We start from the raw sequence: 16,585 nt of genomic DNA, 5'->3' as shown, positions 1-16,585 counted from the left end.
AAAAAATGTGCCGCGGCTCAAAAAAGGTTGAAAATCACTGGTTTAGGGCTCTGTCTTTTCACATCATCAGATACAAATAACACTCCAAAATCTGAAAGGAATGAAATCTGACCCAATGAGAATAGCCAAGCAAAAGAAAAATTGAATTGGTTCAGAAAAAAAGAGAGATATCAACTACCAGTGACTTGGGTTCCATTCCAGCCCACTCTCAACATTTCAATAGGCTTCTTGTCCCAAAAGATTTACCTATTCCTGATACATATAAAGGAAGAACTTTTCCTACCCTTCCGGGATCGGTTTACAAAGTATATGACAATACAGCATCTGCAAACCTTCTGCCTTTGCCTTCACGCAATCCCAAACTCCGTCCTTAGCATGTTCAGGTGACATGTACCCATGTTACAAAGAAGAGAAGGCTCCCTGCAAGCAGAGAGACATTGGGATAGTTGAAATGCAAGAAGGAGACAGAGGTGTGCAAAACCTCCCTGGAGCTGCCTGTTGCAGAAAGAGATAACAGAGGACGGGGATGACGAACTGAGCGCCAAAAAGGGAGCGCGTGCATGAGGGGCCAACACCAAGCGCTGAAAAGAGAGCCCTTCACACTTGTCTGGGCTGCAACCAGGAATGGAAAATGTACTTCTGGTTTCCGGTGTGCACTCATGTGCTGGCCGGCAAGTCTTCTGCTTACTGCCACACATGCGCTGATGAGCTGGCTGGCACGCAGGTTCATACTGGAAAACGGAAGACCAGGTCTTCCGGTTTCCTTCACTGCCACATGTACAAAAGCCAGTGACCATTGTGTGCACATGTGCACCAGAAACCCAGAAGAGGAACGGGTGATGCTGTGCATGCCAGGTAACATGGCTCCGCATGCCACTTCAGGCACACGTGCCATAGGTCATAGGATGACAGGTTATTTTTCCAAAATCGTTCCATTCTTTCTGCTTCTCCCACGAAGCCTGGGAAATCACTAGCTGGCACCATACATGACAGCTGCTAAGAGACAAGCGTTGAGCTCAAAAATCCACAAGGGGGTATTGAAGATTCTCTCCCCATTCCTTGGCATTTCAGCAATTTTTTTGTAATCAGCTGGCTAAAAAATAGCCAAGAGCCAGTTTGGGGCAACTTTCTGCATAGAACAAACACCTTGTTTTGCTCTGTCTGCTAAGAACAAAATAGATTTTCTGAACATCTTTCTGCATCATTATTTTATTATTTTATTTATTTATTCATTTGTCCAATACACAATACATATGGAAGAGAATAGGCATGAAGTAATATATATAAAGATAATATGTAAAAATAGAGGAGAAGATATATGAAAGGAAAAAAATATATGATATATGAGATAAAGGAAGGACAATTGGACAGGGGACGAAAGGCACACTAGTGCACTTATGTATGCCCCTTACTGACCTCTTAGAAACCTGGAGAGGTCAATCGTGGATAGTCTAAGGGAGAAATGTTGGGGGTTAGGGGTTGACACTATTGAGTCCGGTAATGAGTTCCACGCTTCGACAACTCGATTGTTAAAGTCATATTTTTTACAGTCAAGTTTGGAGCGGTTAATATTAAGTTTGAATCTGTTGCGTGCTCTTGTGTTGTTGCGGTTGAAGCTGAAGTAGTCATTGACCGGTAGGACGTTGCAGCATATGATCTTGTGGTCAATACTTAAATCGTGTTTTAGGCGCTGTAGTTCTAAGCTTTCTAGACCCAGGATTGTTAGTCTATTTTCGTAGGATATTCTGTTTCGAGTGGAGGAGTGAAGGGCTCTTCTGGTGAAATATCTTTGGACGTTTTCAAGGGTGTTGATATCCGAGATGTGGTATGGGTTCCAGACAGATGAGCTGTATTCAAGGATGGGTCTGGCAAAAGTTTTGTAGGCTCTCGTGAGTAGTGTGAGATTGCCGGAGCAGAAGCTACGTAGGATCAGGTTAACAACTCTAGAAGCCTTTTTGGCGATATTGTTGCAGTGGGCTTTAGCACTTAGTTCATTTGATATTAGTATTCCAAGGTCTTTTACTGAGTGTGGGTTGGCTGTGAGAATTTGTTTATTCAGTTTATATATGAGGTTTGGATTCTTTTTGCCGATGTGGAGGGTAGAGCATTTGTTGGTTGATATTTGAGGTTGCCAGGTGTTAGACCAATCTGAGACAAAGTCAAGGTCTTTTTGGAGAGTAAATGTGTTGTCAGTGGCGTTGAAAAGTTTTATATCGTCGGCAAAAAGAACACAGTTGCTTGTGATATGATCGCAGAGGTAATTGATGTAGAGAATGAAAAGAGTAGGACCTAGTACGCAATGTGCATTGCAGAATTACAGCAGATTTTACAGAAGACATCATTAGTTTAAGCATGCAGGTAGTCCTCGACTTACAGCCACAATTGAACCCAAAATTTATGTTGCTAAGTGGTAAGGTAAAAGGTTCCCCTCGCACATAAATGCTAGTCATTCCTGACTCTAGGGGGCAGTGCTCATCTCTGTTTCTAAGCTGAAGAGCCAGCACTGTCTGAAGACGTCTCCATAGTCCTGTGGCTGGCATGATTTAACGCCAAAGGCACACGGAATACTGTAACCTTCCTACCAAAGGTGGTCCCTATTTTTCTACTTGCATTTTTAATGTGCTTTCGAACTGCTAGGTTGGCAGAAGTTGGGACAAGTAACGGGAGCTCATCGCGTTATGTGGCACTAGGGATTCGAACCGCTGGACTGCCTACCTTTCTGATCGACAAACTCAGGCGTCTTAGCGACTGCGCCACCCCATCACATTCTGCTGAGACATTCGTTAAGTGAATTTTGCCCCATTTTACAACCTTTCTTACCCCCAGTTGTTAAGCGTTAAATTAGTGATACGGTCCTTACGTGGATCTCGCTTCCCCATTGACTTTGCTTGTCAGAAGGTCGCAGAAGGGGATCATAGTAACCAGGGACAGAGCAACTGTCATAAATATGAATCAGTTGCCAGGTGTCTGAATTTTGATGACATGGTCACGGGGATGCTTCAAGTGTGAAATATGGTCATAAGCCACCTTTTCAGTAACGTTGCAACTTTGAATGGTCACTAAATGAATTTTTGTAAGTCGAGGACAACCTGTATTCGATGCCTGCCGTTGGGGAAACCTGAACAATTCTTTAGTGATTTTCAAACATTTTACTTCCTCCAGGTCCCATCTTAAAAATAAATAACTTGGCAAGTGATGAATTTTGAACAGGCCGACTTTAGAAACATGAACCTGCCTGCGTTGATCATCGCTCACAAAAGATGCTAACGGCTTGGTCAATTCAATATGTGTTCAAACGGCAAGTGTCAAAATCGCCAGTGCATTTCTGCGCGAGCTTTTATTGAATGACATACATTTGGCCATTGTTTGAGGGTGATTGGATCGCTGCTGGCAAGCCGGCATTCACGGGATGAAGATAGAAGCCAATAATTCCATAGCAGAGAAGCGTGATGAAATGGCCTCACAAAACCCAATGTAAAATTAAAATTTCTTATATCATCTACTGTATTTTTCCGAGCATAAGATGCACTTTTCTTGAGTTTTCTACCTACCAGGTATTCCTTTGGCTCGCATCCTTAGTCTGGTCAGCTACAGCACATCATTTTGTCCACAGGTTTAGGGCTGAAAAAAAATCTTCAATGAGTAGTAATGAAAACAAGCTTGCAAAGACTTCGGGCTGGAAAGAAACTTCTTCAGAGAGAGAGGAATGAAAAAAATCCTGCAAGCTGAGAAGATCATTAGCACCTCGTTAGGGCTGAAAAAAACTTTTTTCAGAAGGAGTAGCAATGAAAACAAGCCTGCAAGCCAGGAAAAAGTTAGCACCTTGTTAGGAGTGGGGAAAAAAACTTCAGAAAAGATACATTCGGAGTCTAAGATGCTCTCAAATTTCCAACCTCTTTTAGGGTGCGTCTTATATACCGAAAAATGCGGTATGCGAATTTCAATGGTATCACATTTTTTGTTTCAGTCTAAGGGAGATGATGGAAATCTTTAAGTTACTGTTTGTTTGTTTGTTTGTTTGTTTGTTTGTTGGTTGGTTGGTTGGTTGGTTGGTTGGTTGGTTGGTTGGTTGGTTGGTTGGTTGGTAGGTTGGTTGGTTGGTTGGTTGGTTGGTTGGTTGGTTGGTTGGTTGGTTGGTTGGTTGGTTGGTTGGTTGGTTGGTTTGATTATATGCCGCCCAATTGCACAGGACTCAGCGGCTCACAATAACAATTGTCATTGCACTTCATCCAACGGAATTAAATGCCATCTTCAGTGTACATTATAATTAGAAAAATAAAACACAAACACACACCCTTTCCATTCTAGTGCCTGAAAAGTAGAAAGCTGGTGCCGTTTTGACTTCCAGGCTGTTTTGGGGTAGTCTTAGAATTAGAAATCCTAGAAATTTCCTGACAGAACAATTAATCAGTGGAAAAAACTTGCCTCCAGAAGTTGTGAATGCTGCAACACTGGAAGTTTTTGGGTAACCATTTGTCTGAAGTGTTGTAGGGTTTCCTGCCTAAGCAGGGGGTTGAGCTAGAAGACCTCCAAAGTCCCTTCCAACTGTGTTGTTCTGTAATGCTGGTTTAGCCTGCCTCGTAACTCTTTAAAACCACTTTGTTCCTGAATGACAAAAACAAACAGGAGGAGACTTCAGAAAGCTACAATCCAATGCTCCCTTTAGAGAGTACATTGTATTGAACTCCGCAGGACATACAGAGCGAAGATAGCTAAGATTGCACGTCAGTCTCCATATATCAAAGCCAATACTTTGAAATAAAATGTGTTTCCAAGAAATTGGTAAGCTTCTTGTGCTGCCTTGCTAAACAGTTTCCAAGCCCATGTTCCCATGAGTCATGATAGAATGGAAGAGAACTGTTCAGAATGGCACTGTTGTCTTTTCCCATTATTTTGAAGTGGCAAGAGATGTTGCCCAGCCTAGGCACAAATGTGTGACCTTGTCATGCACTTCACTTCCAAAATCCTGCAACGAATGCTAGCCAAAGTTTAATGTGTATATCTGTGCCAAAAAAACAAAAACAAATTCCAATTCAGAAAAGAGTTCTTAAGACATCACCATGAGCTATGTTAATGAAAAGGAATATCAGCAGGTCTTTTTGGAGTTTAGAAGCTGGATAGCAGTTGGGTAAATGACCATTGGGAAAACTCGGCATTATTATTAGAAGTTGTTATTATTATTATTGATCATTGCACAGTCAGCTATATGTTCAGACTGAGTTTGGCATTTTTGTCAATCTATCGAGTTCTTACCAAGGACCTGGGATAGGCAAACCTGGATGTTTGATGGTGTTTATTTGTTTGTTTGTTCATTCATTCATTCATTCATTCATTCATTCATTCATTCGATTTTTATGCCGCCCTTCTCCTTAGACTCAGGGCATGTTAGCAATAGCACTTTTTTAACAGAGCTAGGCTATTATCCCCACAAATATTTTACCCACCTCGGAAGGATGGAAGGCTGAGTCAACCTTGAGCCGGTGATGAGATTTTTACTGCTGACCTTCAGATCTACGAGTCAGCTTTAGTGGCCTGCAGTACAGCACTCTACCTGCTGCGCCACCCCGGCTCATGTTACAGATGTCATCGCAGGATGGAAGCTGTTTCAAGGAAAGCCTGCCTGCCGGTCCCTTGGAGCTGATGTAGAGCATACTGGGTCTCCAACCTTGGCAACTTTAAGACTTGTAGACTTAATAAGTTCCTTTTAAGCAAAGCTGGCTGAGGAATCCTGGGAATTGAAGTCCATAAGTCTTAAAGTTGCCAAGGGTGGAGACCTCTGCTCTACATGATCTTGTCTTCTAAAACCATTAGGACATTTTATTAATGAATGAAGGTTGCTTCAGTCTTCATTGAGTGGCTTGGATTCTGGTATGTTTCCTCATCGATTTCAACATTTTCATTCTGATCTTTGAAGCTTCAACTTTGGCCACTTTAAGATATGAGGATTTCAACTCCCAGAATTCTCCATCCAGCATGACTGACTGGGGAATTCTGGGTACTGAAGTCCACACAGCTTAATATGGCTGAGGTTGAGAAACATTGCTTTAAAAAATGAGCTCATATTATTTTAAGGACCTTGTAACATTAGTGAAAACTGCCAAATATTATGATCAACTTGAGAAGCTACTTGTTGTAAAGAAGGCAGACTTTAATGGCAGGACCTCCTGTTCTGCACAACCCTTTCTCAAACAATACACAGGCACATGTTACCTTTTTAAAATATTTTAAATTGTCTTTTTTTTTCACCTTTGATTTTTAGTTGCATAATTCTTGGCAATTGTTCTCTCTTTTGTCAATTCTTTGATTTTTTTTCTTCAACAGATTATTTTGTTAATAATGCAAGAATGCTAAATCCGTACACAGTTTTTAGAAGAAAGTCATATGAAAACGTAGGTAAATAGCATATCATTGTGTTTTCAATCCCGTTATTAAGGTTTACAGAACTTTGCAGGTCATTTGGCAATCCAGATCAGTGGCTTTAATCTCAAAAAAGCTGTACCATTCTGGCAGCCCAAGGGACTCAAATGGGCTGTGGCCAACATACAAAATTCTTCTTTGTTGCATCTGTTCACCAGTTCCCTTGCTTCTCTTACTGTTTGTTTATTTTGGGAGGAACCGTTTGAAGTTCTCAGATGAATAATTTAGCTCACTTCATTTCAAGTTATATTTTTTTCTAATTACAGCATATACCCCCCCCCCCTTCCTGCTCCCTTCTAACGTTGCCCTGGGCACTCATTTGGAGCCAATCTACTGTGTATACTTAATCGTACCGTATCTCTGAATGTGTATCCCTGATGTGGCATCAAAGTGGAGGCTTGATCCTCGCATCACAGCCTTTATAAGCATCCCAAACTCTCCTCCTTACCTAAATCATTATTAAAATAGTGTTGAAGTGCCTGTTTACATTCTTTCACCATCTGCGGTCCCTGCAAAAGAGACTCATTTAATCACCACTTAAAAGACTGAGGGCCAAATTTAAGAAGTAAAGATACTGGATTGTGATCAGCAAAAAAAGTTTTGGGAAGAAGAATAACTTTTTACGCGGTAAGTACAATAGCAAATGATTAACAGAGGGATTTGAAGTAGTGATGGAGGGGAATGTGTTGGTTTTTCTTTTTTCATCCCCAGCATTCAGACAGGATGGATCCCACATGTTAAATGTTAAATTTATTTGATTCCTTTTTCCTCTTTTTTTGCACACAAGAGTGGTCCTCGACCAACTCTGGTAATGATGGATTCTGAGGAGGATGAGCAAGGGCCATCTTGGTACCCTGGGCCAGTGGTTTTGCCAGCTAGGCAGGAGAGTGAGGGAGAGATAGACATGGATGAACCCGGAAAACCACCAGAGGTGGCAAATATGCCAATGACAGTAGGGTCTAACTTAGAGGAGGAGGAGGACTAAGAGTCTTTGTTAGATGCCCGCTTTAGAAGACTAAGAAAAAGACAAGAATACTTGTATGGGAAAAGGAAATAGTTTGTGGTTTGTTAACTCTAGGGAATTGTTGACCACTCCCCATAGGTATTTAAGGATGGCCGATGGGAAATTCGAGATGGAGTTTCAACATTTTGTAATGGAGTCAGTTAATGTTTGGGGTTCCAGACATGTTACGCTTGCCAACTGTTATTTCCCAGTTAAAATCCTTGGAGTAAAAGTGCCTTGTCTGCGGAGAGACTGCAAAGGTGTAAATGTAAATCAGTGAAACTGGAGACTCTTTATCTCATAAAGGAATGCATCATTAGCTTTGATCTGCAGCAGCAGCGTAGCCACTGGACTGATACCTTTTAACTCCTCACTGAGACGCTGTCAAGTCTGCAAGGTAAGAGCTGGGAAGAGCGTTAGCAGCTAGTTAGGTCTGGAAGAAAAAAGCTATATTCACAGTATAAGATGCACTCAAATTTTTAAAAAGGTGCGCCTTATACTTCGACAAATACAGTATAGGGAAAGGTGTGTAAGATTAATTCAGACAAGAATCTGTTCATAAAATATGTATGTTTCGGGGAGGGGGAACAAAAATTGCAATAAAATTGAGTTTTTAAAACAATGCACAGTAATATGTGCTCCCCAGCACTTCCAATCAAGCAAGAACCTTAATTGTGAGTATAACTGAAACAAACTTTTAATTGTGACTGGTACCCTGTGTCAGCTCATTAAAAGTAAAGTAGATTTATTTCATTTTATTTTCCTGGTCCAATTAGCCAGCGTTGTATTGATTTCTTCCTCATTTTTTTTAAAAAATTGGGGGTTGAGAATGCTGGATCAACCTATTTCCAGGGCTTCGTATTGGCAGTCTGTGAAAAATGCAGGCATAGGGAGAGAATAGTAAAACAGGAATCGTTGGTTTGGGTGGCTGTTTCCCCATTGATCAAAGTGGTCTGCCTGCCTGCCTGCCTGCCTGCCAGCTTTTGGGAGATTCGATTAATCTTAACTGTCTTGGTCGCTTGTAGCTCCTCTGAATCTATGCTAACTTGTTCAAGAACTGGTCTCTAAACCGCAGAGGAACCAGACTTTCATCCATTAAGAAAGAAATGTCAGCTTAATGAGATTGTACTGCAACAATTAGCCTCGCAAAGAGGGGTGAAGAACCCATCTCAGGAGATCCCAGTAGACTTCAGATGTTGGCTGTACGATTGATCCTTATTCGCTCCAGCACAAGTTGGATAAATCCGTGTCTATGGGACCCATCTCAAAAAGAGGGCTGTTATTTCAAAGACCTGAACTTTTGAATCGTCAAGGTTGACCCCAAGAGCAGGGGTGGACAACTCTAGCAATTTCACGACCTCTGGCTTTTAACTCCCAGAATTCCTAAGCCGGCCTATGTTGGCCTATCAAGAGAATATAGAACATCTTTCTAATATAGATTACAAGAGGGGACTATTTTTGTTAGGCGTAAATAGCTGATAAACATAGAAGATTGACGGCAGAAAAAGACCTCATGGTCCATCTAGTCTGCCCTTATACTATTTCCTGTATTTTATCTTAGGATGGATCTATGTTTATCCCAGGCATGCTTAAATTCAGTTCCTGTGGATTTACCAACCACGTCTGCTGGAAGTTTGTTCCAAGCATTTACTACTCTTCCAGTAAAACAGTACTTTCTCATTTTGCTTCCAATCTTCCCTCAGACTATACAGATTGAGTTCATGAAGTCTTTCCTGATACGTTTTATGCTTAAGACCTTCCACCATTTCCCAAATATGATCAAGGAAATGTATATTTGATATTACAAGTTTTAACAACAGCGAGATTATATTTGCACAACAATGGGAAAGTGTGGAAACAGAAGAAGTTATAATTGAAAAAAAATATTAAGACTGTGCAGAAATGCACAGATTAACACTGAGGATAAAAGAACAAGAAAACACAGAATGCTTGTTTTATCAATGGTTGGATAACCGAGGTAGAAACTAGGATGTTAAAAAGTATGACTATGTAAGCAGTGGGGGGTTCCTTCCTGCTTGACCAATGTGGTCCAAAGTGCCATACTGGTAGGGACCCCCTGATGATGCAATTTTCAGTGTTTTTGTTTGTTTGGCGTCTCTGGAAAAGAAGCTTCTCAGCTGTTCTACAGATGAAGAATAAAGATTGGCATTAGGGAAAGCAAGGCGGTAGGGAAAGCATGGCTAGAGGTATAACAAGCAGGAAGAAGGAAATTGATACCGCTGTATAGAGCGTTGGCGAGGCCACATTTGGAATACTGTACTCAGTTCTGGAGACCTCACCTACAAAAAGATATTGATAAAATTGAACGGGTCCAAAGACGGGTGACAAAAATGGTGGAAGGCCTTAAGCATAAAGCGTATCAGGAAAGACTTAATGAACTCTATCTGTATAGTCTGGAGGACAGAAGGAAAAGGGGGGAAATGATTAAAACATTTGAATATGCTAAAGGGTTAAATAAGGTTCAGGAGGGAAGTGTTTTTAATAGGAAAGTGAACACAAGAACAAGGGAGCACAATCTGAGGTTAGTTGGGAAGATCAGAAGCAAAATGAGAAAATATTTGACAGAAAGAGTAGTAAATGCTTGGAACAAACTTCCAGAAGACGTGGTTGGTCAATCCACAGGAACTGAATTTAAACATGCCTGGGATAAAAATAGATCCATCCTAAGATAAAATACAGGAAGGGCAAAATAATGCAGACCAGATGGACCATGAGGTCTTTTTCTGCCGTTAATCTTCTATATTTCTGTTTCCTTAAGACAGGGGCAGGCAGGAGAGTTCTTCCGACACAGAGACACCGGGGGGGAAAAGCTGAAAATTGCGTCATCAGTGGGTTCCTACTGATATGGCGCTCTGGACCACATTGGAAGGAACCTGCCAGTGTATGTAAGCAAATTGTTTCAGACAACATGCTATTCACCAAGGACTAAATAAATAAATTGGGGGGGGGGGAGGAGAGAGAATAATGAACATAGAACAATAGGGCTGGAAAGGACCTTGGTGATCTTTTAGTCCAAAAAGGAGATCCTATACCAGTGATGGAAGTTTTCGTTGCCGAGTGCCGATAGTGCGGCGCACTCATATGCAATGTGCACATGATGCCCCGTGCATGCCCTACTCCCCGTTCATGCACACGTGACACCCCACACTTGCACCCCACACCCACGCATACATGCGCGACTTCCGTGAATGTGTCCCCCCATGCATGGATTTGATGATTGTTACATTTTTAAATTTATTTTTTTTTTAAATTCCTTTTTTGGGGGGGAAGTAAATGGACACTGTGTTACAGTGTTAAATTAAGAGTTGAATGTCAGTGTACAGTGGTACCTCTACCTTAGAATGCCTCTACTTAAGAACTTTTCTAGATAAGAACTGGGTGTTCATGATTTTTTTGCCTCTTCTCAAGAACCATTTTCTACTTAAGAACCCAATCCTGGAAAAATTACCCAGGAAATTTGAGAGCGGCACGAAGGCCCGGCCAGTTTCCTGCCATTCCCCCTTTAATCCTGGCCATCTCGGGCTTTTCTGGGCTGCCAGAGGAGCCTTTCTGTGGCGCTCCCCCTCTCGCCTGCCTAGGTTTCTCCCTCTGGTGCAGTGCATGGGAGACAGCCTCACATTGAGTGTATGGAAGTGCGTGTTCCTCCTTGCCGCCTGAGTCTCCCCCCCTTTTAAAAAAGCTTTAAAGTTCTGGATTTTTTTGACTCACCTCACCTTCTTCCTTTGGCAGCGACTGTCCTCCTCCTCCTCTTCTTCCTCCCCCTCTTCCCACCCAAATTCTGAGCTTTTATTTCTTTCCTAATGGGTTTGCACGCATTATTTGCTTTTTCATTTATTCCTATGGGAAAAATTGCTTCTACTGTACTTACAAACTTTTCTACTTAAGAATCTGGTCACAGAACAAATTAAGTTCTTAAGTAGAGGTACCACTGTATTTCTCATATCCTTGGATAAAGAAATCGGAAGTCATGGTTTGTATATATATTTTGTTTTCCTTTTAAAAAAATACTTTTCTGCGCAACTCTAGTTTTTTTCTTCTTTACCCTTCTTTCTGATTAATAGTTTATGCTTGTTTTCATTTGTACGTTTTGTAAAATTAATAAGACAATCAATACAGCCAAATGCCTCGTTTTTGCTGTCATTGGAAGATCTGGAAGTTGCATTCTTTTCAACCCCCACGAAGAAATGGATGAAACTTTTTTTTTCCATTTGGCTTTCTTTAATATAGATATAATAATAATATAATATAATATATTAATAATAACCAAAATGCCAGAAGGTTTGTATGTGCTTACCATATAAAAACATTAATTTTTCAGAAGGATACAATACAGAAAAAATCATTGAAATTAAAAAAAAAGTTTTTTTAGGCTTTCTAAACCTATCAATACAATAGTTTAAAAGACAAAGATTTATAGTTAAAATATGTGCAGGTTATGGATGGAGGAATATGAGTTCTTCAGGAATACCAGTTTTTATTTTATCTGTGGTATCAATGAAAACAATGTGGGCATTTTATATTACATGCTTGAAGTCTACATAATCTCCCTCCCTCCCTGAATGGAAACCAATTGTATGTTCAAACTTTAAACTGGACTGAGGTGTGTCATCTTTGTTGGAATGAAATGCCAGGCTAAACCCAGATCAACATGGCCTAACCAACCATAGCTTGAAAAATAAGTTTCAAGCCACGATAGTCTGGGTTAATTTGACCATGGATCACCTGTTTCCTAATATTGAGAGCGGTAGATAAAGAGGGTAGAAGGTTGCCTTGCCTAATACAAAAATGGTGTAGCTCCAAGGTAGCCAGAGGAGAAAGAGAAGGAGGAGTTGATTTTAGGAGAGCATCTTCTAAAAGTGGTGGAATTATCCAACAAAGATAATCTCTAAACTCGGCCTCACTTTCTCAGAGTAGTTTCATCTCATTAGACTCCACCTATCCATAACGGATAATGAGATGATTTGGGTAACTTACATACAGGTATGAAATAGTTACCCTCTCCAAACTAGCTTTTACTGGCATTTGGTCTACCTTGAAGTAGGAGGAGGTATGAAGGGATGGTGGCTGCTCATTGCTAATCTAGATCATCTCTGAGGATTTCTTGAGGATAGTAATTGCTCAGGTTTTTAATATGGGATAATAATAATTTATTAGATTTGTATGCCACCCCTCTCTGAAGACTCTCCGAAGACTGATGATAATATACTTGCAGTTGGAGTTGTCTGGGCTTAGAAAGATCAATAAAGGTTGGGGGCTTTTTGTTCTTTTTGGAGATGATTTGACTTAACTTTCAGATAAATTTCCTCAGCACGACAGCTCAGAGGTTGGGATCACATCGTAGTATTTAGAGTCTGTATGGAATGTGAAATTTGAATTTGCCTTCATTGGTGGAATCTGAAATCTTTGGGATCGGTTGATAATGGGGAAGGGGTTTGAGAGTAAATCATAGTTGAGTGTCGGCTGAGAATGGTGCTCCCTCTATTTTCATTGGCCAAGCTCATCTAAATACCTGCATGGTGATCTAAAACTTTGCACTGAAAAAATCTAATTGGAACACAAAGCACCAGCAAACATCTACAAAAACATGTAAACCCCCCCTTTTTTTTTTACATAGTATTGATCTCTCTAAACCCAGAATGCCAATTAAAATATTGTATGATTTCTGAGATTCCTTCTAAAGTAGCTCCTTCAGACTTTGTAACCTTCAGATGAGCTGGACTTCAGTCTCCAGAAACCACTTGCTCTTAAGGATCTTCGTTTGAGAGAACGAGTTGGGTCAATGCAATTTGACTATGATAATCTCAGTCTGATAAACCATAGTTTGCCTCTGCGCCAATGAGAGTAAGGTTGTGCCATAGCCTTTCTTTGTTATTCTCCCTCCCTTGCCTCAAAGCACCCCACTCCAATTTGCTGTTCTCCAGTTGCGTTGGCCCATTGTAATCCTTACCGGCATGGCTGGTTGAACTAGAAATTTGGAGAATTGACATCCAGGTAACCTGCCAATGAGGAATAAATTTACACTGGGTACATCTTTTAAGCCTGCTGGATATATACAAACACAGACCTAGAGTGTAGGTAGCAATCCTGGGAAATTGTTACCCTATGTCTACAAAGTCTTCAAATTTTGCTACTTACCATTAACCGTTTTATAAGATATGCACTAAACCAGCTTGGCAACTTTAAGATTTGTAGACCTCCATCTCCCAGAATTCTGAGAGTTGAAGTCCACAAGTCTTAAAGTTATCAAGGTTGGAGACCTCTGCATTAAACATCTCTGGGGAAGATACTAGGAGAATTTTCTTTCTACAAATCAGCTAGGAATCGAGAGAAAAAATGTAGAGACCTGCACAAGAAATCTAGTAGTTTGCTCTTGTGGAGCTATTTACCTTAACCGTAGAAACTTGTGGGTTAAAATAAAAAAGTCCAATCAGGATTTTAAAAAACGCGACATGAAATAGGCAGTAAGAATTAAGTGCACTTTTTTTTTGTAACCATACAGATGGCTTTTTAGTTGGGAATGTTTACAGCTCCAAAACATAAATAAATGTAGCTTAAGGAGAGGAGGGAAAATACACCTCCCTCACCTTCAGTGAGTTGTTCCGTTAACAAATGTTCCATTTACATCTGAAACAACAAGCTGTGATTTAAGAACTGACTGCGAAGAGAATTGTAATGCACGACTGTGATCCAAATGTATAAATCAAGCGAATCGTTCTTAAATCACTGCCTCCCAGATTTGTAAATCAAATCCAAGACTGGCTCAAACAAACATTGCCAATGTACCATTAAGCTACGTGCAAAGAGAATGGATCACATTTTTGGTTTTTTTTCCCCGTAGGGTTACACAATCTGGAACTGGAAAATCCAGATGACTCTTCGTATCTAGTGCCTACCTAGAGTTTTCAGCCTAGATGTAAATTTTCAATCTGGTAAATCCTTGCTTTTCAAGTCTGCTCGTTACACTTGAACCAAATCATTTGTCCTTTGGTCCCATGACTTGGGTTAAATTTTGGACATTGCTGTAAACATACAGTGCTGCTCCCCTTCCTAAACACCCCCCTCTCTCTCATCACACTTTTTGAGCATGGGACACTTATTCTGTTGTGTCTTTTCCTACCATCACATCTTCCAATTCTGGCCCCGTTGTTGGATATGCAATGCAGTTTTATTCACAGATTTTTGAAGGGTGGGGGTGGGGAGGGAAGAGAGGAAGAACAGATAAAGAATGGGATATCCTTTGATGTTTCTTCTTAGAATAAGGGACTTTAGAGATCCTCTACTCTATGTTTTCCTACTCAAGCAGGAAACTCTATACCTGTGATGGTGAACCTATGGCACGGGTGCCACAGTTGGCATGCGGAGCCATATCTGAGGTGTTGCCCTATGTCAGCTCCAGCACATATGTTTGCGCTGGCCAGCTGATTTTCGGCCTTCCGGAGGGTAGAGGGAAGTCATTTTCACCTTCTCCAGGCTTCAGGAAAGGTGAAACAAACAGCACAATGGACCTATTGAAAGTTCAGAAACAATCTTCAGGTAAGCCCATTGGGCCTATTTTTCATCACCACCCATAGGCTCTGGAGGCCTCATTGATGTTCGCTTGCATGCTCGGGGGGGGGAGCGCAAGGGAGGTTGTGCATGCATGCATTGGGGGAGGGAATTGCATTATGGGTGTACGCGTGTGTGTGTGCTATCGTGGGCACACAGACCCTTTTGGCACCCATGCACTTTGTGAGAAAGGAGCCTGGATTCCTTCAACGTCATTACGATATTGTGACAGCCCTTCAGCTAACAGTCTCTTGAGAAGCAGGCAATGAGAAGGGTCAGGACATTTTAGCCTGCTTGACTTTGCAGGGGTGGGCTGCTGGGGGGTTCACAGCATGTGATTGATGATGCACCCTGAGGGGAGGGGGGAAACAGGGTCATAATTGGGGTGTAAACTAAGATCAGAGCTGGCTGCACTTGGGGATGTGCCAACATGAAGCTCCTAATAAATAACTGGATTTCTTTTGAAGCTTGGCTTGAGGCTCATAATATACAGTAATTGGGGCATCTGTCGGAAACCTGACAGCAAGCCAGCCTACCAGCTCTACCCTTTCATAACCTTTTCATTTTTTAAATATCCCCAAATGTTTCTCCTGAGGACTGCACACCAAACTGCTGAAAACCTCTGATGACATTAGATGGCAACTTTAACTAGCACTTTGCCTTCACAGAAATTGCTAGCGGGGCTATGTGTAGAGTAAATGTATATTTTTAAGAGAGGAGAATGGCCCTGCTTATAGGTTACACACTCCACCATCCCACTACCTAGGCTAGATCTCCAATAGTTGTCGAGCAATGATTCTCAATGTTGGTCACTCGAAGATGTCTGGAACTTCAACATGGGGAATTCTGGGAGTCCAGACATATTTAATTTAATTAATTTAATTTAATGTATTTCTATGCCGCCCAACTCCCGAAGGACTCTAGACGGCTTACAACAGGAGTCACTAAGGTTGAGAAACACCGCTGTAGATTTTCCCCTGGCTTGATGATTCACATGTTACATGAGGCTGGCATGACACACCCTTACTCTCATTCATTCGGAGTGGCTTTGAGTGGATAATGATGGCTTTTAATTGCTTGGGATTTTAGTTGAGAAACATCTCATGGGGCTTATTCGAAAAATGCCATTTCCATTGGGAGCTGCAAGACTGAAGTCGGATGGATTTCCAGCTTGCATGAAAAATAGATAGTGGGGCGGTTTACCTGTAATGTCCATTTAATGAACCCATTCCAAAGCACAAGATACTTCTTCAAATTTCAACATTTTCATTTTCCTGGGTTCCATGCCTTTCTTGTGACAAGCAACGATTGGGAGAGAAGGGCGGTGCGCCAAATGCCAATCTATTCTGTCCTTTGTAACCAATTCCCAGTACAAAATACAAAAACAATAATAAAATTACAGCCTTCTTCACTTACTCAAAAAATCAGCATACCAAGGTGAGATGGATTTCTTGGCTTCCCTTGGAATGAGGAAGTCAACCTTACAACCGCTTGTAACTAAAGAGCTTACAAAAGGGGCTTTGTCTTCACCAGAGACAAGTCAAGCCAAGTCCAACTGGGGAAGGATTGGATCCCTCCTTCATTAACCTTGAAGCCCAA

General features: G+C 41.2%; 1 protein-coding gene across 1 annotated transcript in view; it reads left to right on the top strand.

Annotated features, from left to right (window-relative positions):
* PRMT7 (protein arginine methyltransferase 7) overlaps window positions 1–3,249 on the top strand; it is a 51,484-nt gene extending 48,235 nt beyond the window's left edge. The window contains exon 19 of the mRNA XM_070760474.1: window positions 3,163–3,249. Coding sequence (XP_070616575.1) covers window positions 3,163–3,174 — 12 coding nt within the window. The 3' untranslated portion in view covers window positions 3,175–3,249. The remainder of the gene's footprint in view (window positions 1–3,162) is intronic.
* Window positions 3,250–16,585: the final 13,336 nt, after the last annotated feature.

This window comes from Erythrolamprus reginae, chromosome 9, assembly GCF_031021105.1.
Source record: "Erythrolamprus reginae isolate rEryReg1 chromosome 9, rEryReg1.hap1, whole genome shotgun sequence".
In the NCBI taxonomy this organism is placed as follows: domain Eukaryota; kingdom Metazoa; phylum Chordata; class Lepidosauria; order Squamata; family Dipsadidae; genus Erythrolamprus; species Erythrolamprus reginae.
Note: the sequence above shows the minus strand (reverse complement) of the source record. Positions and strands in the feature narration are given on the sequence as shown.